The sequence below is a fragment of the Dasypus novemcinctus genome, chromosome 20, assembly GCF_030445035.2.
Source record: "Dasypus novemcinctus isolate mDasNov1 chromosome 20, mDasNov1.1.hap2, whole genome shotgun sequence".
In the NCBI taxonomy this organism is placed as follows: Eukaryota; Metazoa; Chordata; class Mammalia; order Cingulata; family Dasypodidae; genus Dasypus; species Dasypus novemcinctus.
Window position 1 is genome coordinate 20,864,723 of NC_080692.1, and position 26,416 is coordinate 20,891,138.

General features: G+C 45.0%; 1 protein-coding gene across 3 annotated transcripts in view; it reads right to left on the reverse strand.

The window, feature by feature from the left end:
- The window catches only part of LOC101435567 (maestro heat-like repeat-containing protein family member 1), a 149,941-nt gene that overhangs the window by 110,504 nt on the left and 13,021 nt on the right, over positions 1-26,416 (reverse strand). The window contains exons 2-14 of one of the 3 annotated variants that reach the window (XM_058282585.2): positions 16,296-16,335; positions 15,998-16,137; positions 15,407-15,529; positions 13,876-14,038; positions 12,451-12,543; positions 11,950-12,104; positions 11,434-11,574; positions 4,512-4,610; positions 3,919-3,997; positions 3,252-3,362; positions 1,731-1,804; positions 661-777; positions 378-422 (exon numbers count right to left, since the gene is read on the reverse strand). In XM_058282585.2, the coding sequence (XP_058138568.2) occupies positions 378-422; positions 661-777; positions 1,731-1,804; positions 3,252-3,362; positions 3,919-3,997; positions 4,512-4,610; positions 11,434-11,574; positions 11,950-12,104; positions 12,451-12,543; positions 13,876-14,038; positions 15,407-15,529; positions 15,998-16,123 (1,326 nt within the window). In that variant the 5' untranslated portion in view covers positions 16,124-16,137; positions 16,296-16,335. Of the gene's footprint in view, positions 1-377; positions 423-660; positions 778-1,730; positions 1,805-3,251; positions 3,363-3,918; positions 3,998-4,511; positions 4,611-11,433; positions 11,575-11,949; positions 12,105-12,450; positions 12,544-13,875; positions 14,039-15,406; positions 15,530-15,997; positions 16,138-16,295; positions 16,336-26,416 lie in introns of those variants that run through there. The other 2 variants (XM_058282586.2, XM_071210119.1) reach the window with 2 other exon arrangements.

Genomic DNA, 26,416 nt, shown 5'->3' on the forward strand with positions numbered 1-26,416 from the left:
CTCACAGCCCTTTACTCAACTCTGACCAGTCATCAGCTCAGTGGAGCTGCCAAGAATCCTGATAGGACAAATAATCACCCTTGTTTTATAGAAGAGAAAACTGCAGCTCAGAGAGCAATTTGTGCCAAGATATTACAGCTAGAAACTGGCAGTGCAGGGCTCATGCTCAGGCCTCCAGAGTCCTCAACTAGTGACCCCTTCTGCTCTACTGAGTCAGCTCGGGTGCGAACAGATGGAGGTGGGAGGGGTGGGAGAAGCAGGACAAGGGGTCAGATGGAGCGAAAGGGGGAAGAAGGCAGTTTGGAGGTGAGGATGGTGATTGGGGAGGCAAGAGAAGGAGGCAATGGGGTGGCCTTTTTGACACTGGCTGTCTGTACCCGCTGCAGGATTTTCGAACACATTAATTGAACGTTCTCTTCATTCTGGAGTAAGAAAAGGAAAAATGAAAATTTGAAACCAACACTAGCTGCATCTCCTGGTTCAAGGCCTCCCCCAGCCCACTGCTCAGGATTTTAGATGCCAAAGTGCCCTCCCCATCAGACCAGCCATCTCCTCCTCCTCCCAACTCCTCCTCCCTTTCTCCTGCCCCGCTCCCTTGAGACTTGCTCCTGTCTTGCCCTCCCCCCCTGCCCCCCAGCTTCCTGCCTGGCCCCTGCTCACTGAGGGGTCAGGTTCGCTGAGCTTGATGATGTAGTTGATGATGACGTTCCCCTGGGGTAGGTCCAGGTAGTCATACTGGCCCAGCTTCTCAAGGAAGTTCAGAAGGGCCACCCGTACCTGTGGGGTCAGAGATCACCACGTGGCAGGACAGAAGAGATCGGGAGGACTACCAGCGACCCTTTAGGTTGCAGGTGAGGCCATGGAGACCTCCAGTGGGGAAGGAGGCCTCAAGGAACAAGAACTCTCTACTCCAAGTCCAGTGTGAATGCTTCAGGGGACTCCGTGGCCTGTTGCTGAACCTGGCCATGTCTGTACTCCACCCTGGAGTTCTAACCCTTTTCACCTCCTACCAACCTCCCAGAGCACTCTGAGCACTTAGTTGGTCCACTCTTCAGGTCCCTAGAGATAGTAAAATTGGAAGGAGTGCTGGATGAGGGGAGATTCAGAGTCCAGGAAGGTCCCATGTTCTGGCTTCTTCAGTAAAGCTGGGAATGAATCCCACAAGTCCCGAGAGCGCAGCCTTCTGAGCTGCCAGGCTGGGTGTTAATCTTCTGAGGATTTAGGACTTTGCTTCTAGGGAGGACATCCATTCTCTTCCAGTAGGTGCTCCAAACCACTGCACCTCGGCCCCCCACTCCAGCCCTCCCGATGCCTGTCCTGGGATCCAGAGTTGGGAGCCAAATCTGCTGCCCCCAATCCTGAGGAGGCCACACTGTCATCGGTGGAGCTTGTTAAAAGTATGAGTTTGCTGATCCTACCCCAACCCTAACATATGAGGTGGTCTCTCTCCAAGTTCTCAGGGGCAGAATTAGTATCTTAGAGATCCACATCCTCACAGTGCCCACCATTGTGCTGCCGACAAAAAAAAAAAAAAAAATGCTCAGAAATGCTCAGGCTTTGAAGAATCCAAATGCAACCCAAGGTCAGGGATCTGAGGCCAAAATTGGCTATTAGGGTGTCCTACCTCTCCTCTCCATCTCCCAACACCCCTCCCCTCTCCATTTTATATAGCTTCAAGTTCTCAAGAAGCAACTGCTCTCCCAACCCCCATACCCAGTCTCTCTGCTCACTGGTTTGAGGTCGTCCTGAATCACAAGGATGACCGAATGCATCACCTCACTCCTCAGTTTCTCTGTCTGAGGCACTAGAGAAGAAAGAGATATGCAGTTAGAGGTCAGTTTTGTCCCACCTCCTCTTTTGCTTTAGGACACATAAGACAACAGGTGAGAAAAATTCTAGGAATGGTCCTGATCTTCAGAGGTCAGATGGAGTCTCCAGAGGTTATCTCAGTCATCCCTCTCCTCTAAGCCATACTGATATTGTCCTAGCCTGGGCTAAAAAGCGACCTAAGCTCTACCATCATCAGGTGACATTGAACTGTAGACCTCCCCAGTCCCCTGTGGTTGCTGTTTTGGGTTGAACTGTGTCTTCCAGGAAGAGAAATTCAATTCCTAACCTCCAGAACCTCTGACAGTGACCTTACTTGGAAATAAGGTCACTATAAATGGAATTAGTTAAGTTCTAATGAAGTCATACAAGAATAGAATGGGCCTTTAATCTGATATAACTGGTGTCCTTATAAGGGCAGAAGAGACAGAGCAAGGGAAGACGGCTATGTGACAGCAGCAGAAGGCATTGAAGTGCTGCAGCTGCAAGCCAAGGAATGCCAAGGATGGCCTGCAACCACTAGAAGCTGGGAAAGCAAGGAAGGGTCCTCCCCTACAGGTTTCAGAAGGAACATGGCCCTACCTGTACCTCAGTTGGGGACCTGCTTTAATTTCTGTTGTTTTAAGTCACCAAGTTTATGATAATATATTACAGCAGTCCTAGGAAACTAAGACAGCTACCCACACAGATGCACTTCTCCAGCCAAGCTCTCCTCCCCACACTGCATGCATCTCAACCTTTAGAACTTTGACCACTGTTCTTCTTCAATGGGAGTCCCTGTCCTAACCCACTGTTACAATCTCCTCTCCTACTCTTGATCCCATCTCCTACATAAAATCCCATCCCAGCTCCCCAATTGAGCCCTTCTCTCTAGTCCCATTGCATATGGTCAAGCTTACATTTAAGCAACTTATTGCACACTTGTTTTTCTCTATGACATGAACATGAAGATATTCATCTTCCCCACTCAATAACAAGCTACTTGAGAGCAGGGACTGTGTCTTCTTATACCTGTCTTCTCAGTGCCTAGTATGGTGGTAGGTACACAGTAAAGGCTTAAAAAACACTTGGAGCTGAAGCCTAGTCTTCAAGGTAACAACTGTAAATAAACCACTATAAAACTTACTGTGAGGGAGGCACTGCTAAAGCTCTTCACCACACATGCTCTCTCATTTAATCCTCACAAAAAGACTCTAAAGGTAGGTATTATTCTTGCCTACATTGTTCAGATGAGGAAATAGAGGCACAGACTGAAAATAATTTTCTCAACATTGCATAAGATAGTAAGAGATTAACCCAAGATTTGAACCCATGGAATTCAGTTCTACCAACTGTGCTTTTAACTATTACTGTCTCCCAGAGAAAGGAGATCTCCTAGGAAAGAAGATTGAGTCCTACAGCCCCAGGATCAGGCCCCCATTCACCTCCATGGAACACATCCTTGAAGACTTCAAGGGCTGACACGATCTCATTGATATCCTTGGATTCCAGGTTCTTCAGTAGTAAATGTACTACCTGATCAGTGTATAACTTTGCTGTCAGAAAGGCATGAATAAAAAGAGTTAGGAAAATGTTTAAGTGGTGGGGAATAAGTAAGGGTAAGTCATGCTCCCAGCAAACCACTATGTCATGCGCTGGATAAGGTAGGGTCCATTAGGATGGAGAAAAGGATGGAGGAAGGAAGAGAACTACTGTTTGTCCAGCATTTACCCTGTGCAAAGCATTGTGCTAGGTGGTTTTCAGGAGCTAGGACTGTCCCTCCCCTGTCCCACCACATGTCTTCCCATAAGCCAGCACATGTCCCATGATCATCAGGGCTGTAAATACACCATCACCTTTCTGAACTGGGGACAACCACAGGAGAAAGGGGAGCCAATCCCAGGTTAAGGGAGGAGGAACAAAGGCATGCCCTTTGAGAGTCATTTCATTTCAGGCAAAGCTCACATGAATTATTTGCAGCTTGTCTAGAAAGAGAGAAGCCCCAGGGGAACCTGGTCCCCCACTCCAGTACAGGGACAGACATAAGTGGTCCTGAGTCCTTCCCCCACCCCACTCCCCAGGTCCTGGGGCTCGGGAGATATCTTAACTTACTCAGGAGGAAGAAAGACTTCAGGGCAAGGTTGTGGTTCTGCATGGAGTGAATGTCTGAACTGTTGACTTTTTCACTCACCTGTGGGGAGACCAAAGCCATCAGACCCAGAAGGCCTGAAACCAGGGCCCCAGGGCATGATGGGGAAACCAAGGCATGGAACCATGAACAGTGCTTGGCCAGAAGGACAACAAGAAAATAGAAACCAGGAGCCCACATTCCCAGGCCCAAAAGGAAGGCAGTAGTCAAGAAATGTAAATATATGGAAGGTATATAATGCTCAGTTGTCTTTTTCCTACTCTAGGTTGCAACACAGAGGGCCCACAGCCCTTTTCCCAGAGTTCAGGAGAACAGCTAAGGCCTGCTTACCCCAGGAAATATGCAGGAATGTGTTCAATTCACCTCAATGAGAATGTCTCACTCTGCCCAGAATTCAGGTATTTGCATATTCCAGGGAAGCGTGGGTGTATATGGTTAGGGTCAGCACATGAAAGATAGCTGTGCTGTGTGTAGGTTGGGACCTGGACTGGGAAAACCATCACCTCCCAAGAGGGAAAGAATAAGCCCAGGGTGCTTCTCACCCCACAGCACTCACCTGCCTGAACAGCATGTCTGCAATATTTTCTAGCTGGGATGCCAAGTTTATACCTCCAGAGCCACTGGCAAACAGAGCATCCAAGAGTTGGCAAATACACTGTGTGCATAAGGACATAGTCAGGACAAGTCTGCCCAGCCCTTTCCACATCTCAGAAGAATTCACATCTTCTCTTCAAGGATGGTCCAAGCCATCACAGGTCGATGCTGACCTCGTGGACCTTATCAAGGCCGTCTACAGGGTCTAGAGCTTCCATAGCTAAAAACAGCCATGACCATCCCTTTCACCACACCAAGAAAGCTACACTTATTTTCTGATAACCCCACAAATTCTGCATAAACTTTTAGGGCAATTTGCCATTGCCAAGGGCTGGCTGACTTCAAAGAAGCCAGATAAATGAATCATGGCTGAAACAGGAAGTAGTTCTGTTGTCCTCCGATCTTCAAAAGTCTGAAAACCAAGCCTAAAAAGCCTGAAATCTATCCTTCACCGAATGGATTCTCTTAGGGATTTTTTTTTGGAGTGTTCTTCTCAGTGGCATGAGAGCCCTTAGCAAGATCCTTGTTTCCGTGTGTGAACAACCCATCGGATTTTTTTTTAAGCAGCTTTGAGGCTTAATTGACATAATAGACGTCACATAAAGGATGCATTTTAACATTTTGATAAATATACACACTCATGAAACCATTACACGAGTGATATAATGAACATAAACATCAGCCCCAAAAGTTTCCTCTTGCCATTTTCTAATTCCTCTCTCCCCTCCCAGTCCTCTTCCTTTCCCAGGAAAACACTGGTCTACTTCCTGTGATTAGATATATGTCATTTAACTTTTAAAGAAACTGCCAAACTGTTTTCCAAAGCGGTTGTGCCAATTTACATTCTAATAAATGTGTAGTGATATCTCACTCAAATTTTAAACTGTTTAAGCGATGCTGAGCAACTTTTTGCCACACGTATATCTTCATTGGTGAAGTATCCTTTCAATTTTTTTGCCATTTTTTAAAAATTATTTTTTCTTTCCTGCCAAGTTTTTAGAATTCTTGATACTTTCTGGATATATATGTTATTTGCAAATATTGTCTCCAAGTCTGAGGTTTTCCTTTTCATTCTTTTAGCAGTATATTTCAAAGAGCAGAAATTATTAATTTTGAACAAGTCCAACTCATACATATTTTTTTCTTTTATGGATTGTGTTTTTGGTGTTGTAGCTAAGATATCTTTGTCTAACCCAAGTTCACTCAGATTTCTTCCATTTCTTTAATGTAGAACTTTCATAGTTTTAGGATTTACACTTAAGTTTATGATCCATTTTGAGTTTTTATATATGGTGTGAGATATGAATCAAAGTCTTTTTGCATCTTTTTGCATATAGCTATCCAAACGTCCATCACCATTGTTGAAGAGACTATCCTTTCTCCAAAGAATTGTCTTTGTACCTTTGTCAAAAATTGACAGTAGAGCATGCAAATTTATATCAGAAATTGGAATACAGGTTACTAGGGGCAGGGACATGGTGGGGAATGGTGAGTTAATGGTTAGTGGATTCAGAATTTGGGTGATGGAAAAGTTTTGGTATGGATGATCGTGGTGGCAGCACAAATTTGTGAATGTAATTTTCACCACAGAAATGTATGTCTGATGGTTAAAATGTCAAATTTTAGGTTGCCTATCTGTCATCACAATAAAAATTGTTAAAATCCCACAGAACTGAGTGGGGAGTGGGTTATATGGGAACCTCTTACGGTTTTTCTTTTTTTATATTTTTTAATGTAACATTCCTTGTCATCTATTAATTTTTAAAATTTTTAAAAATTAAATTAAATTTTAAAAAATGAATACTCTTCAAAATAAACCCATAGAACTGTACAATACAAGAGGAATCGCTAAGGGAAATTATGCACTACTGTTAATAATATAATTATATTGTTTCATCATTTGTAACAAAGGCACCACAGTAATGCAAAATGCCAATAATGGGAAAACCTGTGCATGTGAGGGGAGATGTGATGGTCAAATTCATGTGTCAACTGGGCCAGGTTATAGTATTCAGTTGTTTGGTCAAGTAAGCTCTGGCTGGATTATTACTGTGAGGATGTTTCATGGGTTTAAATCATCAGTAAGTTGATTGCATCTATGGCAGATGATGTCCACAATCAACTAAGGAGCTTGCCTTCAGTAATCTACTCAGCTGAAGGCTTTAAAGGGAGAAGTAATGATTTCAGCAGTTGGAAAGAACAATTTCTATCTCTACTTGATTCAGTCAGCTTCTCCCAGTGAATTCACTGAAAACCTTCATTGGACTTCCCACCTTGCAGCCTGCCCATCCCCATAGTCATGTGAGTCAATTCCTATAAGTTTCCTAATATTTATACTAGATAGATAGATAGATAGACAGATAGACAGACAGACAGACAGATAGATATATAGACAGACAAATAATTCTGTCGGTTCTGTTTCCCTGGAGAACCCTGAACTCCAAAAGAAAGCACGAGACAAACGAAAGAGCTTGAGATAAAGGTTTAGCATCCCCTTCAGACTGTCATGGGACTGAGACCTGGAGCTCCTGGGGTATGTAGGAACTTTGTACTTTCTGCCTGACTTTTCTGTGAACCTATAACTGTTCTAATAAAAAAATATTTTAATTGGCAGCACAGGTGTCAATTCGCTATTCAGTTTCATTGATCGATATGTCTATCTTGATGCCAATACCACATTTTCTTCCTTATTGCAGTTTATAACTTTTTCTATGTTGTTTTGGGTCTTGTGGGTCTTTTGCATTACCGCATGAACTTTCAAATCAATTTTTCAATTCCTATAAAAATGCCTGCTGGAATTTTGAGAAGGATTGCATTAAATCTACAGGTCAATTTGGGAAGAATGATATTTTAGCAATGCTAAGTCTCCTAATCAACACAATATAATCTCTCCATTTATTTGGTTTTCTTTAATTTCTTCAGCAAAGATTTGTTGTTTCCAGAGTATAGGTCTTATGTATCTTTTTTTCAGATTTATTCCTATTTCATATTTTTGTGCTATTGTAAATGATATTTTTAAAATTAAGTTTGCTTGCTGTTAATATATAGAAACACTGTTGGCTTTTGTATATTGATTCTGTGCCCTGCAATGTTACTAAACTCACTTAATAGTAGCTTTTTGTAGGTTCATCTAACCTTCTGTATAGATGATCACATTGGACTTGAGCTAATCAGCAAGCCCGTTAAATAGGGTCTAGAGGCCAGAGTCGGGAATGCCAGTGAGATTTAGAGCATGAGGGCAGTTCAACGAGGAAAGCCATTGTTGGCTTTGAAGATGAAGGAGGCCACATGGCAAGAGGCATGTTTGGATGGCCCATAGTAGCTGAGAGTTGTCACCAGTTGACAGCCAGTAAGGAAATGGGGACCTCTGTCTTATAACCACAAGGATTTGAGTTCTGCCAACAACCTGAATGAGCCTGGAAGCAGATTCTTCCCAGAAGTTTCCAAGATGAGATTTCAGCCCTGCCCACACCTTGACATAAGCCACTGAGACCCTGAGCAGAGATCACACAGTGTCTGGAATTTTGACCTAAAAAACTGTGAGCTAAGAAATTTGGGAATAATTTCTTATACATCACTAGAAAACAAATACAACTCCACACTGTGCTTTCTTAGCCATCATCTCATTTGACCCAAATACCAGGCTTGTGAGGCTGGTATATTCTTTCCATTTTACAAATTAGAAAATGGATGCTCAGGGAGGGTGAGTGAGTGGCTCGAGGCCACACAGCCAGTATCACCCAGGACTCAAATGCAAGTGGCCCCCAATCAGCCACAGCACATTGTCTCCCAGCCATGTACCCTCTGTGAGCCTCTCCACATCAGCAAAAGAGATAGAGAGAGAGAGAAATGTACTGCTATAAGGACTATGCATAGGTAAGGAGGCAAATTATTATGACAGTTCTGGCTGAAAGTGCACTTGAGTGAGTGTTCATTACTGTTTGTGTGTCATTCCCCTCTTGGAAACCGTCCTGTTGTCCCAGGAGGATTCATAACTGTTTTTTAATATATGCCTTCCCATGCTTTACTTGCAGCTATTGTTAAGAAACTTTGATTACTTGTCCATCTGAAAAACAGGGCATCGCCTATGGAGAACCTTCCAGAAACACCTTCTCAGACATAGTGCCCCTTTTGGAAAGAGGGCAGAACCACTCAGGCTAGGTCCTTCCTGACCAGCCCAGGGCCTCTAGGCAGCTGGAGAAGTTCACCCAAATGCCTCTGGGTCACACGACCCCGTAGGGCTGCTCCTTTCCTTTCCTCAGAAACACACGCTCACTCCTCAACACTTCCTCCCAAGAAACCTGCTGCCCTCTGCACCATCCTGCCTAAACCTGGTTCTTGGGGCCCCGTTGCTCACTAAGGCATAAATTATAATAGCTTAAAGCAGGAGTTCTTAATCTGGGGACCAGGGCTGAGCTTTAGAGGTTCTGTGACTCCCCGGAATTGTGTGTGAAATTCTGCCTAAGACCCTTGCATCCCCAACCACAGAGGGGTGGGAGCCACAAGCAGGTTGAGAACCACTGGATTCAAGGTTTCCCCTAAAGTCCCACACAACCTGGGCTCTTCAGAACTTCCGTGTTGTACAATGCAGTCCTTGTGGGGGCTGAGGGTGCCCTGTTCACAGGAGCGCTTCCAGGGATGGGAAGGACTTTTCTTGGCCCCAGACTCACACCATGGCAGAAGCACATTCTCATCTACCCACAGGGCTTCCCCAACTTCTGGGGTCCTAGAGGAAAGGCCTTCCTGAGCTCATGCTCTTTCCCCTACCTTCGATCCCTTCCCCAATATTGTCTGCTGATGAATATTTACTCATTCTTCAAGGCCCAACTTAAATGGCCTCACCTCTGAGAAGTCTTCCTTAATCTCCTGCAGGCAGAACTAACCACTTCTTCCTCTCCTCTCCATCAGCCGTCTCTTTTTTTATTTTATTTTTTTACTTTTTTTTTGTCTTTATTTATTTTTTTAATATTACCCCCCACCCCCCTCATCCCACTCCTCCCCCCATAACAACAATCTCCTCCACCATCATGAGACATTCATTGCATTTGGTGAATACATCTCTGAGCACCACTGCACCTCATGGTCAATGGTCCACATCATAGCCCACACTCTATCACGTTCCATCCAGTGGGCCATGGGAGGACATACAATGTCCAGTAACTGTCCCTGCAGCACCACCCAGAAAAACTCCAAGTCCCAAAAATGCCCCCACATCTCATCTCTTCCTCCCATTCCCTAACCCCAGCAGCCACCATGGCTACTTTCTCTATACCAATGCCACATTTTCTTCGATTACTAATCACAATAGTTCATGAATAGAATATCAGTAAGTCCACTCTAATCCATACTCTATTCCTCCAACCTGTGGACCTTGGAATGGTTGTGTCCACTCCACATTTATATCAAGAGGAGCCTTAGATTCCACATGGATGCTGGATGCAATCCTTCTGCTTTCAGCTGTAGGCACTCTTGGCTCCCTGGTGTGGTGGTTGACCTTCTTCAACTCCACGTTAGCTGAGGGGGGTAAGTCCAATAAACCAGAGTGTAGGAGCTGAAGTCTGTTGAGGCTCAGGGACATGCTATCACATGGTCAGTCCAGAGATTCAGGTCCCCTGGCTATATATTAAACCCCAGCACCAACTACAGTTCCGGTAAAAGTAACAGGAGAGGCTTGAGAACAAAGATCACATCTGAGTCCAGCTCCATCACACAGCTCCAACTCCAAAGTAGGGCCAATTGACATGGCACTGAACTCCATCTGCCATGACCATAGAACCTGTGGGTCTCTGTAGCCCTCAGAAGAACCAATACCCGGGGTTGTATCTACTTTATCTGTCTCTGGGACTCTGCTGAGGTGTGGATAAGGGCAACCCCTCTGATAACCTCCTGGCTCTTTTTGGAGACTCATAACCATATAAACTCATTTGTCCTTTCCATTTCCCCCTTTGATTCAGGTCAAAAAGCATTTTTAACTCCTGGTATTATATGTAGATTGAGATATTCTGCTGGTCCGAGTTGACCCTTTTATTCAAGGTCATTTTCTAGTTACATCATTAGCTGGTACTTGGTAGTAATCCCTCAGTGCCAGGGAGGCTTATCCCCGGGAGTCATGTCCCATGCTGGGGGGAAGGCAACACATTTACATGCTGAGTTTGGCTTCGAGACTGGCCTCATTTAAGCAACACGGAGGCTCTCAGGAGGTAACTCTTAGGCACCCTGCAGCTCTAGGCTGTGTTCTTATTTCAGGTACACAGGCTCACAAGCATAGTCATTAGTATCAAGGGCTCATTGTTGGACCTTCATTCTTTTTTGGTCTTTGCCATTGCACTTGGGGGATTGTTGCTGTTCCTTTACGGACTGTGATAGAGCTCCCCTGGCTAGGAACTCTGCACTCCCTCAGTTGTTGTTTTTAATTGTATCCACTATGAAAATATCCAAAGACATCTTTAATGGTAGCACACATTATACTGAATTGTTCTTCTGGATGCTTCTCCCCTCACAGAGATAGCACAGTTCCAAGATGAGTACAATGGCTTATTCATCTCCATTTCCCTGGCCGGGCATACAGTAGGTACTCAACAAATGTGGGATGTGTTAACTCAGGGACTAGCAACTCTCTCTGTAAAGGGCCAGTCAGGAATATTTTAGGCCTTGCAGGCCATAGTCTCTGTAGCAACTGCTCAACTCTGCCCATGTATCTCAAAAGCGGCCATAGACATATGTAGGATGGGGGTGGCTGTGTTCCAATTAAACCTAATTTACAAAAAACGGCCATCGGACTGCATGTAGCCTGTGGGCACTGCTTAACTAACCCCTGCACTAACCACTCACTAAATATGGCCTGCATTTAACTTAAATTGCCTTCTCACCCCATCCCCAGTCACCTGGGAAATGTAGAAAGAGTTCAGATTTGCGGCCATCAAAGTCATCAACCATCGGGTTAACCAGTTCACTTGGTTCTTGAGTTTGGGTGGTGGCACGAGGTAGAAGAGGTGGCCAATGATAACCAGGGCTTGCTCCGTCACCTGTGCCGGGAGACACAACCAGCCTTCCTCAGTTCAGGCGTGAAGGCAGGACCAGCCCACAAAGAGCTTTGCCTCCTTCACCTTTGTATTCCCAGGTCCTAGCACATTGCCTGGTAAATGGAAGGGACCTGGCAAAGGTAAATCACACCTCTGCAAGGTTAATGAATAAATGAACGGACAGTGAAGTGTTTTCAGACCATACCCTTAACTGCGCAATGGGAGGAGGAGGCCGAGGAGGCTCGCCGCACCCTCCCGGAAGGGCCTGATGAATCAGCCTTTAGCTGACAGGTGGGTAGATGCTGCCATGCCCCACCGTTGGCTCCGGCCTCACTCCTCCAGCCTGGCATCACAGCCCTGGTGCTCTCCCACTCCCACCTTGCTCTTGCTCTTCAGGGACCAGCGGTTGTAGAGAACCCGGAGGGTCTGGTATGCCTTGATGGACAGTAACTCTGGGGTGATGTCCATCTTCTCTTCATCCTTCGTGCCCAGATCCAGGTGCATCCGGGCACTGGTGGCCAATCCTCTGAGCACTGTGAGGCGAGCAGGGAGTTGGAGCTGCCCAGCACCGTTCCCGCCAAGGGAGATAGGTGCACATGGCACGGTCTTCCCATCCTGGCCCTACAAAGGTCTCGGGGGTCTGCTCACCACCACCATCTCCCCAACCATCTTTCCTTCTGGCTGCACCTGGGTTACCCAGCAGGGCAGGGAAAGAGGCTGGGGACGTAAGCATCCTTGTTAAGAGCAGGGCATCTGCTCACACCCTGCCCTGCTGTCAGCCATCTCCTGCCCTTTCCCCAGCCCTCTGGGATCCACATTCAGAGGGAGCTGGCCTTCACCTGCCCCTTCCCTGCCCCCCCAGACCCTCCTGACCCTTACCGTGACATAGCGCCAGCCTGTCATTCTCCTCCTGGGCTTTCCGCAGAAGGCGCAGGACATATTCCCAGGTGGCACCAATGTAGGTGGCCGTGCCTGGAACGGAAAGGGCAAGGAAGACATCCCTAGCTCGGGGTGGAGGCCTTGCCAGCCACAGTGCAGAGAGCTCTATTGATCGGGGGCTAGGAGGCCTGGGCTCCAATCCCAGCTCTGCCTCCAAAGAGGCTGGGCAACCTGGAGCAAGTTACTTAATTCACCTGGGCTTCAGCTTCCTCACCTGTCAAATAGGACTCCAGTTCTGCATTTGACTACCTCACAGGGCTGCTGGCAAGATAAAATAGCAACTGTGGATGTTAGCAAGGCATCCAAATGCAAGGTATTGCCACATGCACACAGCCCCTGTGGAGAGCTGAGCTATCTGGAGTCCAGAAAAGAATGTTTGCTTAGATCAGGAAACCAGGTTACTGCTTCTGTGGCTGAGCTTGCTGGGCGGCCCAAACAACCTCCAGAGGCCAGCTGGCTGCCTCCTACCTCTCTTTGGCCCCAGCTCCAAGTGGTAAACAAAGGCCAGGTGTTGTCATTCGCCCCACACTGGATTCTTTTTTCCCACATGATTGATGGAGGGGAGGGGAGCGAGTAAGAAAGCCACTGCTGTCAGGAGTGACCACGGAGAGGGGACAGTATGGAGATTCTCTGCCTCCACCTGCTAGGCTATTACCCTTCCCTGAGCAAAGCACTCCCCACTTCCTCCTTGGTCCCTCCCCACTACAGCTGAATAGGGCTTTCCAGCCTGCCCTCTCTTTCCATCTGAGTTCCTAAGTCTTCTCCCAGCCTCCCATGCCCTAATATCCTTTCTGACTGTGCCCCATCCTGGTCTCCAGGAACTCCTTCCTGAGTTCCCGTCAGCCCCAGGGGCATCTTGTTTTGCCTCCCACACGCATGACTAAAACCACAGGCTGTCCAGCAAGAAGGGTCAGAAGGATGAAGAGTCTAGAGCAGGGGTTCTTAACCTTTTCGTTCCATGGACCCCTTTGCCAGTCAGGTGAAAACCATAGACCCTATCTCAGAATGTAGCGGCAGATAGTTTTATGACACTCAATTAGTGTCAGGTCTAACAACTACCATAATTTCAAAGTAGGGATGAGCATAAGAGATTTTTCGAGATATACAACAACTGTAATATGTTATGAAATGAATACTACTGTAATTTATTGCATACATTCTTAAGTAAATGAAATGCTAGACTTCAGTTAGAGAAACTAAAGATAATAAGTTTTTTTTTTTTTTTCCCAATTCAAGCTCATGGACCCCCTGAAATCTTTCCACAGACCCCTGGTTAAGAACCCCTTGTCTAGAGTCTATCAGCATCCCCACCGCTCACTGCCCCTGTCCTCTTCTCAGACTAACTCCCACTACAGGGACCCATACCATGGCAAAGGTTGAGTTTCCCCACTGCCACCAGGAGGCTCCTTGGGGGCAGGGTGTCCTGATGCATTCGGTCCCACAACTTCATGATGACCATTCCTGCATTGTGGAACCCCAGAGCCAATAGAACCATGGTGCATGCCTCCTCGAGTTCTCCTTCTGGCTTCTGAAAGAGAAAAACAAACTCTGTTCCAAAGCTAACCCAAATGAGCTTTGGTGAATAAGTGATTCTCTCCAGATGGTAGGAACTCACTTTTCTCAGCCTCCCACCCTGTTCAACATACAACTTCCATGGATGGAGAGCAAGATCTTCCTGCACGGACATGAGGAGAAGGAGACAGGAGGGAACATGTTCTTGGTCTCCAGCTCATGTGCCAGGATGGGAGGGTTGGCATTACCAGAACACAGAGCTTCCCTTGCAGCAGCATGTGAGCCATCAGGAAGGTGGGAAGATTGTGGAGGCAACTTGAGAAAGACCCTGATCTAGGTCAGAAGATGGGTGTGCCAAGGGAAAGTAGGTAAACTGGAAGAATGGCATTTTGGTAGTTTGATGCTTTTATGGACCCCACAAAATCATGTCCTTAGAGCTAATTCATTCCTGTGGGTGGGAACCTATTGTAGATGGGACCTTTTGATTAGATTACGTTGGTAGTGTGTGACCCAGGGTGGGTCTTAATCCTTTTACTGGAGTTCTTTATTAAACTGGATGAATATGAGGGTGGGGGGAGAGAGAAAAAAACCCACAGAAGCAGAGAGAAAGCCAGGGTAATCTAGAAGCTGAAAGCAACAAAACGTGGAAGAGAAGGGAGACCAGCAGATGCCACTAAGTGCTTTGCCATGTTAGAGAAGGGTCCAGGATCACCGGCAGCCAGTCTTCAGGAAGAAAGCATTGCTTTGACAAAGCCTTGATTTGAACATTTTCATGGCCTCAGAACTGCAAGTTTGTAAGCCAATAAATCCCCATTGTAAGTACTAAACCATTCTGATATAAGGCATTCTGGCAGCTTAGGAAACTAAAACAGATAACTCAAAGGTAAGTAACCAAGAAGATAGGAAAGAAAGAAAGCACAAAAGTATGTGGATAAATAGGGAGATGTAGTGAATTTTCAGTCTAAAGGTAGGTGAGCAGACAAGTGGGTAGATTTAAATAGGTTAGTAAAATAGACAAGAGTGATATGATTAACTGAGTTGCAGTATCAAAACTGACTGCCTAAGGCATCCCAGACGGAGGCTTAGGACACAGTCTGAGGATGAGGATTTGAGCCCCAAATCCTTCTCCCCTTCTCATTTAACCTCCCCTGCCTAAAACTTCACTCCGTTCCTGAATCTTCCCTTCAGTCTAGGTCACAGGTCTTGAGACATGTTTGGGTATAAGATATGGACTTTAGAAAACCATTTAGAAACATGAAGTATACATATCCCAGGCCCCAAGTCGTTTTCAAGGGTCATCATCCACCAAAAGGGAATTCCTGGGCTCAGACCTGCAACCCTTTCTTTCCCTGCAGCCTCCATCCCAGAGGTGTGGGCTCCTCACCACGGTCATCAGGAAGTTTAAGATGAGGTCTGTCATCTTCTGGCATAATGGAGTTGCCATCTTGTGATTTACAATTCTGACTTCCAGCAACTTGAGGTTATGTAAGATCAGATCTGTTGACAGCTGTAGGAAAGAGGGGACCAAGAAGAATAGGAAGATTGAGGGGTGGAACTACTAAGGAGAATGATAATCCCTGGTAGAGAAAAAAAGAGGAGGGGTGAATCTAGGGAGGGGATTAAAGTTGGACCAAGGTGGGAGGATGCAGAGGATACAGGTCAGGCTGGGAGTCTGGCGTAAATGGACTGGTTCAAGGAGTGGGAGGGTGTGGGCTATGATGTGGGCCACTGACCATGAGCTGCAGTGGTGCTGAGAGATGTATTCACCAAATGCAATGAATGTCTCATGATGATGGAGGAGATTGTTGTTATGGGGGGAGGAGTGGGGTGAGAGGGGTGGGGGGTATATGGGGACCTCATATTTTTTTAATGTAACATTAAAAAATAAATAAAGACAAAAAAAAAGGAGTGGCCTGTAGACTCTGGAAATTCCTCCCACTCTCCTGGCACAGTAGCTATGTGTCCACCCAGCTACCTTAATTGGTGCCTGAGATGTCTTCACAGGACCAGCACCTTGGGATAACTCTATAAAGTTCCTGATGCTCCTTTCCAAGATCTCCCATTCCAAGGATCCTTCACAGGTCTCTGAAGACACTACCATAACTGTAAAGGTCTCTGTTAAAAATAAAGAGGGGGAGGACAGAGCTGTTTCTTCTGCTGGAGATGGGTATTTCCTAGGAGATAGCTATCATGGTGTGATGAAAGTATGCAAAGAACAATGTTGAAGAATCAGAAGAGAGGAGTGGATTAGGCTCAAGCAGTTGAGCACCCACCTTCTATATGGGAGGTCACAGGTTCAGTTCCCAGTGCCTTCTAAAGAAAACAAACAGTGAACCAAACAACAGGCCAAACAATGAGCAAAACAATGAACAAATAGACAAGGGAGCCAACTCAGGGGAGTCAATGTGTCTTAGTGGTTGAGCACATATGAGGTCTCAGTACCTCAAAAAAACAAAGAAGACATGAGTTTGGTTTCTGACTCTGACTGGCCCTCACTAGCAGTATGTCCTTAGGCAATTCACTTGCCTGAGTTTTGCAAAAACAACAATAACAATATATTAATGCATACCTATAATTTCCAAGATTTCTACTAGGTTATTTTTCATCTCTGTTAATTCTTGTTTCATTCTGTCTGTTTTTATTTTATAATATCTTGCTTTTTAAATTCCTGGAGCCTCTCTTTCTTCACTTATAAAATAAGTATAATGAAAATTAACATGATAATCAGGAGTTGAAATATGTGGCATTAGGTATCAACTTTGAGGCCTTCAGACTGCCCTTTAGGGTATATCATTTCCCCTGAGATTCTTAAGTGCCTTCTATGGGTGGTAGAGCATTGAGGGGGCATGAGGTACCAATGTAAAATTGATTACTGTAACTACAAACTGATATTCCAACCATAGTCTCCATTAATAGTGATAGGGGGGAAAAAAGGTAATTTAATTTATTCTGGGCTCAGTTTACCTATTACCAGCCAAGGTTATTTATTTATTAAAATTTAAGTATTCTGGTTTGTCTTCACTGAAAACATTATTTAACTTCTCCATGTCTCATTTTACTCATTTTTAAATGGTAATAATAATAGTGTCTACCTCAGGGAGTTGCTGTATTGTATGACATAATATAGAACAGTGCCTAGAATATAGTAAGACATCAATAAATCTTGATGATGATGATGATTATCCTCAATTAGGAACTGCTGGTGCTCTGAGTGGATCTTCTGGAAAGGAGCCCTTCGCTGCCATTTTAAGAACAGGTTCTGGGTATTAGACCAGGGACAGGAGTATAAGTCTATTCCACTTAGAACAAATTGCTGCCCCTTCTGTGATGGAAGTGGTCCAATGCAATCAACCTGCCACCAGGTAGCAGGCTGATCACCTCGGAGAATAGTGCTGTATCCAGGTCTGAGTATGGGTCTCTGCTCCCGGCCGATTGGCACTGAGCAGTGGCTGTAGCCAAGTCAGCCTTGGAAAGTGGAAGTCCATGTCGCTGAGCTCATGCATAACCTCCATCCCTGCTACTATGGTCACTTTGCTCATGAGCCCATTGGGTAATGACAGAAATGGCTGGGGAAAGAAGCTTCCTACAGAACAGGTCATTCTAGCCACTTGATTATTTAAATCTTTCTCTGCTGAAGTCACTATCTGGTAAGCATTTACATGGGACACAAATATCTTCAAGGTTTTTGTTTTTTGTTTGTTTTCCTTTCCCCTCCCCCTCCCCTGCCCTGCTGTTTTTGTTGTCTGTGTCCATTTGCTGTGTGATCTTCTTTGTCTGTTTCTCTTTTTGTCTTCTCTTCTTGTCTTTCTCCTCTAGGATTTACCAGGATTCGAAACTGGGGACCTCTGATATGGAGAGAGGTTCCCTGTCAATTGCACCACCTCAGTTCTTGGTCTCTGCTGCACTTCACCTTGACTCTCCCCTTCGTCTCTCTTTTGCGGCATCATCATCTTGCTGCGTGACTCACTTGTGCAGGCATTGGCTCACCATGCAGGCACTTGGCTTGCCGCAGAGGCACTCGCGTGGGCACTTGGCTCACTGCATGGGCACTCAGCTTCCCATGTGGGCACTCACGTGGGCACCCAGCTTACTGCACAGTCACTCGGCTTGGAGGATTTGCCTTTGCCACTGCCCTTCAGGGCTGTCCCCAGGGATATAGTGCTGCAGCTGTCCACTTTTGGTTAGCACCTGTTTATCATACAGAATGGGCCATCTGTAAGCTGGGCCCAAGTTTTCTCTCCCTCAGTCAACTGATCATAGGGAACTCCCCACAAGGCCATAGCTGCAGGCTGGGAAACAGAAGGTAATGTAGTAGAAGTGGAGTCCTTGAGCTTTTGGGCCACTTCCTTATGTAACTTACTTGGGCCTAGAGTGCCAACTCAAGCCCAGTCTTGTATATACCACTTCAATTTGATGGTAAAGTGCTGCTGTGCACCCCCAACTTTCTGGCTTGGTGTGTGAGACAACACCCAGTTCATGAGAGGCATCTCAAGTCTCATAGTAACTTGGTGGCCCATGGTTAATCATTTGGTCTCTACTAAGGCCCCATAGCAAGACAAAAGCTGTTTCTTAAAAAGAGAATATTTATCTGCAGAGGATGGAAGTGCTACACTCCAGAATTCTAAGGGTCTACACTGTGATTCTCCTATAGGAAATTGCCAAAGGCTAAAGACAGCATCTCTGTTTGCCACTGAAACTTCCAGCAACTTTGGATTTGTTGGATCATATGGCCCAAGTGGCAGAGCAGCTTGCACAGCAGCCTGGACCTGTTGCAGAGCCTCTTATCATTCCAGTCCCCACTCAAAACTAGCTGCTTTTTGGGTCACTCAGTAATGAGTTGAAATAGCACACTTAAATGAGGAAGATGTTGCCTCCAAAATCCAAGAGGCCAACCAGGCATTGTGCGTCTTTAGTTGTAGGAGGGGCCAGGTGCAACAGCTTGTCCTTCGCCTTACAAAGGGTGTCTTGATGTGTCCCCACACCATGGAAACCTAGAAATTTCACTGAGATGGAAGGCTCCTGAATTTTTGTTAGGTTTATCTCCCACCCTTTAACATGCAAAATTTCTTACCAATAAGCGTAGAGTAGTTGCTACTTTTTGCTTGCTAGGTCCAATCAGTATAATGTCATCAAAATAATACAATAGGCCCATGTGATGTCTTGTAGAAGGGAAAGGTGAAAAGGTCCCTGTGGACTAGATTATGACATAGGGCTAGAGACTTGATATAGCCCTGAAGTAAGACAATTGATGCAGAAAAGGCATTGAACAAAATTCCCTTCATGACAAAAACACTTAGAACACTAGGAATAGAAGGAAACTTTCTCAACATGATAAAAGGCATATATGAAAAGTCTACAGCTAATATCCTACTTAATGGTAAAAGACTGAAAACTTTCCCTCTAAGATGAGGAATAAGACAAGGATGTCACTGTCACCATTGTTATTAAACATTGTACTGGAAGTTCTTGCCACAGCAATTAGGCAAGAAAAAATAAAAGGCTTCCAAGTTGGAAAGGAAGAGGTTCCCCCTATTTGCTGATGGTATGATCCTATATACAGGAAATCCTGAAAATCGACAACAAAGCTCCTACAGCCAATAAATGAATTCAGCAAAGTGGTGGGGTAAGAGATCAACAACCAAAATTCAGTACTGTTTCTCTACATAAGCAACAAATAATTGGAAGAATATTTTTTTAAAAATCCATTCACAATAGCAATTTTAAAAATCAAACATCTGGGAATAAAACTAACCAAAGAAGTAAAGGACTTGTATACAGAAAACTATAAAACACAGCTAAAAGAAGTCAAAGAAAACCTAAATAAATGGAAGGACATTCCATGTTCATGGATTGCGGACTATTATTAAGATGTCAATATTGCCCAAAGCAATTTATATATTTCAATGCAATCCCAACCACCTTCTTCGCAGAAATGGAAAAGCCAATAATCAAATTTATATGGTAGGATAAGAGGCCCCAAATCACTAGAGCAATCTTTAAAAAGAATGAAGTTGGAGGACTTACACTTCTCAATCTTAAAACTTCTTACAAAGCCACAGTAATCAAAACAGCATGAGGGAAGCAGATGTGGCTCAAATGATTGGGCTCCTATCTACTATAAGGGAGGTCCCAGGTTCGGTTCCTGGGACCTCCTGGTGAAGGCAAACTGGCCCACACAGAGAGTTGGCATGTGCAGAAAGCTGGCCCGCATGGAGAGCCATGGTGAGTTCACACACACACACACACAAACAGAGTAAAAGACAATGAGAGACCTGACAAACCAGGGAGCTGAGGTGGCTCAAGTGATTGAGTGCCTCTCTCCCACATCAGAAGTTTCCAGGATTAGTTCCTGGTGCCTTCTAAAGAGAAGATGAGACGAGAAGACAAGCAGACACAGGAGAACATGCAGCAAATGGACACAGAGAGCAGACCAAGAACACAAGCAGCAAGGGGAGTGGGAATATGAATAAATCTTAAAAAAAAAAAACCAGCATGGTGCCAGCACAAGAACAGACATATAGACCAATGGATTTGAATTGAGAGGTCTGAAATCAACCCTCACACTTATGGCCAACTGATTTTTGACAAGGTGGCAAAGACCATTCAAATGGGAAAGAATAGTCTCTTCAATAAATGGTGCTGGGAAAACTGGATCTTCATTTGAAGAAGGAAAAAAAGACCCTTAACTCACACTATATACAAAAGTCAACTCAAAATGGGTCAAAGACTTAAATATAAGAGCTAAAACTACCAAACTCCTAGAAGAAATCATAGAGAAGCATCTTCAGGATCTTGTGTAAGGCAACGGTTTCTTAGATTTTACACCCAAAGCACAAGCAAAAAAAGAAAAAAAAAAAGATAAATGGGACTTCATCAAAATTAAAAACTTCAAAAACAACCCACAAAATGGGAGAAAATACTTGGAAGCTGATAAAGGTTTAATACCCAGAATATATAAAGAAATCCTTCAACCTAACAACAAAAAGACAATCCAATTTAAAAATGTGCAAAAGAATTGAATAGACATCTCTCCAAAGAAGATATACAAATAGCCAGAAAGCACATGAAAAAATGCTCAGCATCATTAGCCATCATATAAATGCAAATCAAAACTATAGTGAGATACCATTTCACACCCATTAGAAGGGCTACTATTGAAAAAAAAACGGAAAATAAGGGCTGGGGAGGATGCAGAGAAATGAGAACACTCACTCATTGTTGGTGGCAATGTAAAATGGTGCAGCTGCTGTGAAAGACAATTTGGCAGTTCCTCGGAAAGCCAAGTATGGAACTACCATATGACCCAGCAAACCCACTACTAGGAATATAACCAAAAGAATTGATAACAGTGATTCAAACAGATATTTGCACAGCGACGTTCATAGCGGCATTATTCAAAACTGCCAAAATGGAAGCAACCAAAGTGTCTATCAACCAACGAATGGAATAAATAAAATGTGGTATATACATACAATGGAATATTTTTCAGCCATAAAAAATAATGAAGTCTTGATATATGCAACAACATGGATAAGCCTTGAAGACATCATGTTGAGTGAAATAAGTCAGACACAAAAGGACAAATATTGTAATTATCTCACTAATTTGAAACAATTAGAATAAGTGAGCTCATAGAGTCAGAATCTAGAATATAGTTTACCATGGTATGGGGTGGGGATAGGGAATGGGAAGTGAAGGCTTAAAATGCACAGGGTTCCTATCTGGAATAATGGAAATGTTTTGGTAAAGGATGGTAGTGATAGTAGCACACCATTGTGAGTGCAATTAACAGCAGTGAAATATATATCCGTATATGATTAGAAGGGGAAACGTTAATGCTTATATATGGTAAAAGAATAAAGCTTTTTATTAAATCCATGGAACTATACTACACAGTGAACCCTAAATTAAACTATGGACTTTAATAGTACAACTATAAAGATGTGCTATCATTTGTAACAAATATTCCACACCAATGCAAAGTGTTGGTGGTAGGGTCATGTAAGGGAATCCTATATGTCATACGTGATTGTTCTGAAAAACTTACAACTTCTCTAATAAGGAAAAAATAAATAAACGCAACCTGGGATCCTGATGACCCTTGGGAAGAGATTCCCACTGAGAAGTAAACAGCAACGGAGGAGTATACTCCCACAGAAATAGAAAATTAATAGAAACTCAAACAAAAGGGCCGAGAGAGCATAGCCCTTTATTGCTAAGGTTATGGGGTATGGGAGACGGTATTATGCTTCCAGGAATGGAAATGGCTAGCATAACTACCTATCCCTCTCTTTGTCAGCGTCTTCGCCAGGCAGTCCAGGCAGCATGCAAAATTTATTAGTATGATGCATTTTAGCTGCAAAATTGGCCTGGCCTAAAGAGGAGGATCTGCCGTCCACAGAAGGCAGATGGTCATCTATGGAAGAATTGCAGGATAAAGCCAGAGAACTAGGAATGAAGCAAGCAGTAAATGCTGAACACTTTTGTAGACCTGATGCTGAACTGTTCACAGCTGGTACAAATGATGAAATCCTCCAAACTGTGCCTCCAGCCTAGCACAGGACATTAGCAGCCACTAGATCACTGGGTGGCAATAGACTTGGGTGAGATGGAAAGAATATGGTAGAAAGGGATAAGAAAAGTAACCAGAGATCTCACAAGGGAAGAGGCAGAGGGGGCCTGTACGTGTAACCCGTGCACAATTATGGGCTGATTTGATTGCCAAAGGCACCCCAACAGAAAAAATAGATACACAACCTAATGCTATGTAGTAGGACTCTGGCAAACGCTGCCTGAGGAATAAAGACATCAGCCTAGGTCTGTGCAACCACTTATCACTCCCACAGCACCTCCCTAGGAAAGTAAGTTTGGTGTTAGGGGATGGATAGTCCTTATCCCTGACAACTAGGAGTGGGGCCACAGTCGCCTGCAAATATGGGCGACAGCAGGTGATCGGGGTTCTCAGGAAGAGCTAGGTAGACTGTTGGCACGTTGTAGCCCTTATTGATCTGGAGCAGAGTGTACACTCACCTATGGAAATCCCCAGAGATTTTCAGGGCCCCTAAAGGTGATAGATCAGAATGGGGGGAAAGCCATACAAGTAGCACAAACTACTCTAACGTTGCAAATCGGGTGCCTCATCCCCACCCCACAAGTGCGGTGTATGTATTTCTCCCAATCCCCAGTGTATTTTAGGGCAGATCTGTTACAAGACCTGGAGCTTAGCACCATCACTGGTGAATTTCACATCTGCACGGTGAAATCAGTTACACAGGGTGCTGCTGTTGGTCCCCAGGGCACCTGCCCCCACCCAGAAGGGTCACCCATATCAAACAATACTGCCCAGGTAGACATGCTGAAATCAGTGCAACATTACAAGAACTGGCCAGAGAGGAGACCACACGACCAGCACAGAGCCCGTTTAATAGCGGTGAATGGATGGTGAAAAAACCTGATGGTAGGTGGAGAATGACAGTTGATTATCAAGAATTAAATAAGGTGGGAAGCAGATGTGGCTCAGGCAACTGGGCTCCTGCCTACCACACGGAGGTCACTGGTTCAGATCCCTGTGCCTCCTAAAGAAGACAGTGAGCTGGCATGATGGGCAAGCGTGGCAAGTTGATGCAGCAAGAGACACAAGAAGAAAAGAACATAATGGGAGACATAACAAAGCAGGGAGCAGAGGTTCTCAGCGCCTCCTAAAGAAGACAGCAAGCTGATGTGCCAGGAAGGCGCAGCGAGCTGATGCAACAAGATGACAACACAAGAGACGTGGGGAGGAAGTAACATACTGAGAGACACAATAAAGCAGGGAGTGCAGGTGGCTCAAGCAATTAGACACCTCCCTCCCACATAGGAGGTCCCGGGTTTGCCTCCTGGTGCTTCCTAAAGAAACAAGGAAAACAGACAGATTCAGCAAATTAAAAACAATAAGGGGGTGGGGAGAAATAAATAAATAAATAAAATCTTCTTTAAAACAAGAATTAAATAAGGTTGTTCTTCCTATTCATGCTATAATGCCAAATATTGCAACCCTTCTCAATAATATATTGGCCCAGTTAGGAGAGTTTTATTAGGTATTAGACTTAGATAATGCCTTTTTTTAAAAATTTCTCTCCCCTTCCCCTTTTCCCCACCCCCAGTTGTCTGCTCTCTTTGTCCATCTGGTGCATGCTCTTCTGTGTCCACCCACATTCCCGTCAGCGACACTGGGAATCTGTGTCTCCCTTTTTTTTTTTAAAGATTTATTTTTTTTTTTTTATTCCCCTGCCCCCCTCCAGTTGTCTGCTCTCTGTGTTCATTCACTGTGTGTTTTTCTGTGTCCACTTATATTCTTGTCAGCAGCACCCAGAATCTGTCTCTTTTGTTGTAGTTGTTGTTGCGTCATCTTGCTGCGTCAGCTCTCCGTGTGTGCAGCACCAGTCCTGGGCAGGCTGCACACACTTTCACGCTGGGCGGCTCTCCTTACGGAGCGCTCTCCTTGTGCGTGGGGCTCCCCTACGCAGGGGACATCCCTGTGTGGCACAGCACTCCTTGCTTGCATCAGCACTGCATGTGGGCCATCTCAGCACATGGGTCAAGAGGTCCTGGGTTTGAACCTTGGACCTCCCATGTGGTAGGCAGATGCCCTATCCATTGGGCCAAATCCACTTCCCTGTGTCTCCCCCTTGCTGCCTCAGCTCTCCATGTGCGCAGCGCCACCCCTGGACAGGCTGCAACCTCTTCATACTGGGTGGCTCTCCCTACGGGGCATACCCCCTGCATGTGGGACTCCCCTATGCATGGGACATCCCTGCGTGGCACAGCACTCCTTGCACACATCAGCACTGCGCGTGGGCCAGCTCACCACACAGGTCAGGAGGCCCTGGGTTTGAACCCTGGACCTCCCATGTGGAGGCAGACACTCCATCCATTGAGCCTAATCCGCCTCCCGCTAATGCCTTTTTCACTATCCCACTAACTGAAGATAGCCAAGATCAATTGGCATTTACATGGGGAAGGTGGCAGTGGCCTTTCCAGGTTTTGCCACAGGGGTACCTACATAGCCCCACCATCTGTCACTGAATGGTGGCAGCTGATCTAGCAAGATGGGAAAAAACACCAAACGTTGCTGTGTTTCACTATATTGACGATATTATGCTTACTTTTGATAGTATTACATCTCTAGAAACAGCAGCTCCACCATTAAAGTGTCTTTTACCGAACCAAGGATGAGCCATCAATGATGCCAAGATCCAGGGGCCCGAAAGTTCTGTAAAATTCCTAGGGGTAGGACAACAGTCATTCTGGCAGCATCATAGATAGAATGTGTCCAACTGCTGGCATTGTAAAGGAACTGTGCCTTTATAGGCTTATAAAATTACTGGAGACTCTTCACACCCCATTCAGCTCGAATACTTTCACCACTACATAGATTGATAAAAGGGGGAGGAATTTCAGCTCAGTGGAATTGGGACACTGAGATTGAGCAACCATTCCAACAAGCAAAAATATCTGTAAGAGTTGGACCCTGAATCTCAGCAGAGTTGCAACACCTACTCTCTAATTCATTGGACTCACCCAGGACAACTAACGAGGTGATGATGAAGGACAACAGCCATCCCAAGGAACAGAGAGAGTCTGCAACTGCAAGCAAGAGAGTTCCATCCATCTGCCCCACAGGATCTAAGCCCCCTCTCAATTAGAGGCAGAGTGGGAAGCACCATACCCAAATACTCAAGATTGAGGAATAAACAATGGACTAAAGTAGACTTACTATTATTCTATTATAGACTTATTGTTAGTCTAGCAATAAAAGAACTTTTACTATTGATGTGGAGGCAGTGGCCCCTGGAGGTTCTGAGGGGAGAGGGGAAAATAGGTGTAATATGGGGGCTTTTTCGGGACATTGGAATTGTCCTGCGTGACATTGCAATGATGGATACGAGCCATTATATATTTTGTCACAACTTACAAAATTATGTGGGACAAAGTGTAAACTATAATGTACACTATAATCCAAGGTTAGTGGCAAAGCTTCAATATATGTTATCAATTGTAACAAATGTACCATACTAATAAAGGATGTTGTTAATGTGGAAAAGTGTGGGAGGGGGAGGGAGGGGGGCATATGGGAATCTGCGGGCAGCGGCGGGCCTCCGGGAGGGTCGGCGGTTGGCCGGGCGGGCTCTCCGGACGGGGGCTGCCTCGCGGTCGAAGGAGAGGAGGGGGTTCGGGAAGGAGACGGGGACAGGAATCCCCTATATTTTTTATGTAATGTTTATGTAATCTAAAATTACTTTAAAATAAATAAATAAATGAATGAATAAATCTGTAAAATGGATACAATCTCTAGGTACTTTAATAGCAAGGCAAGATTATGAACTGGATGTTGCCAACTACCCAGAAAGGTTCA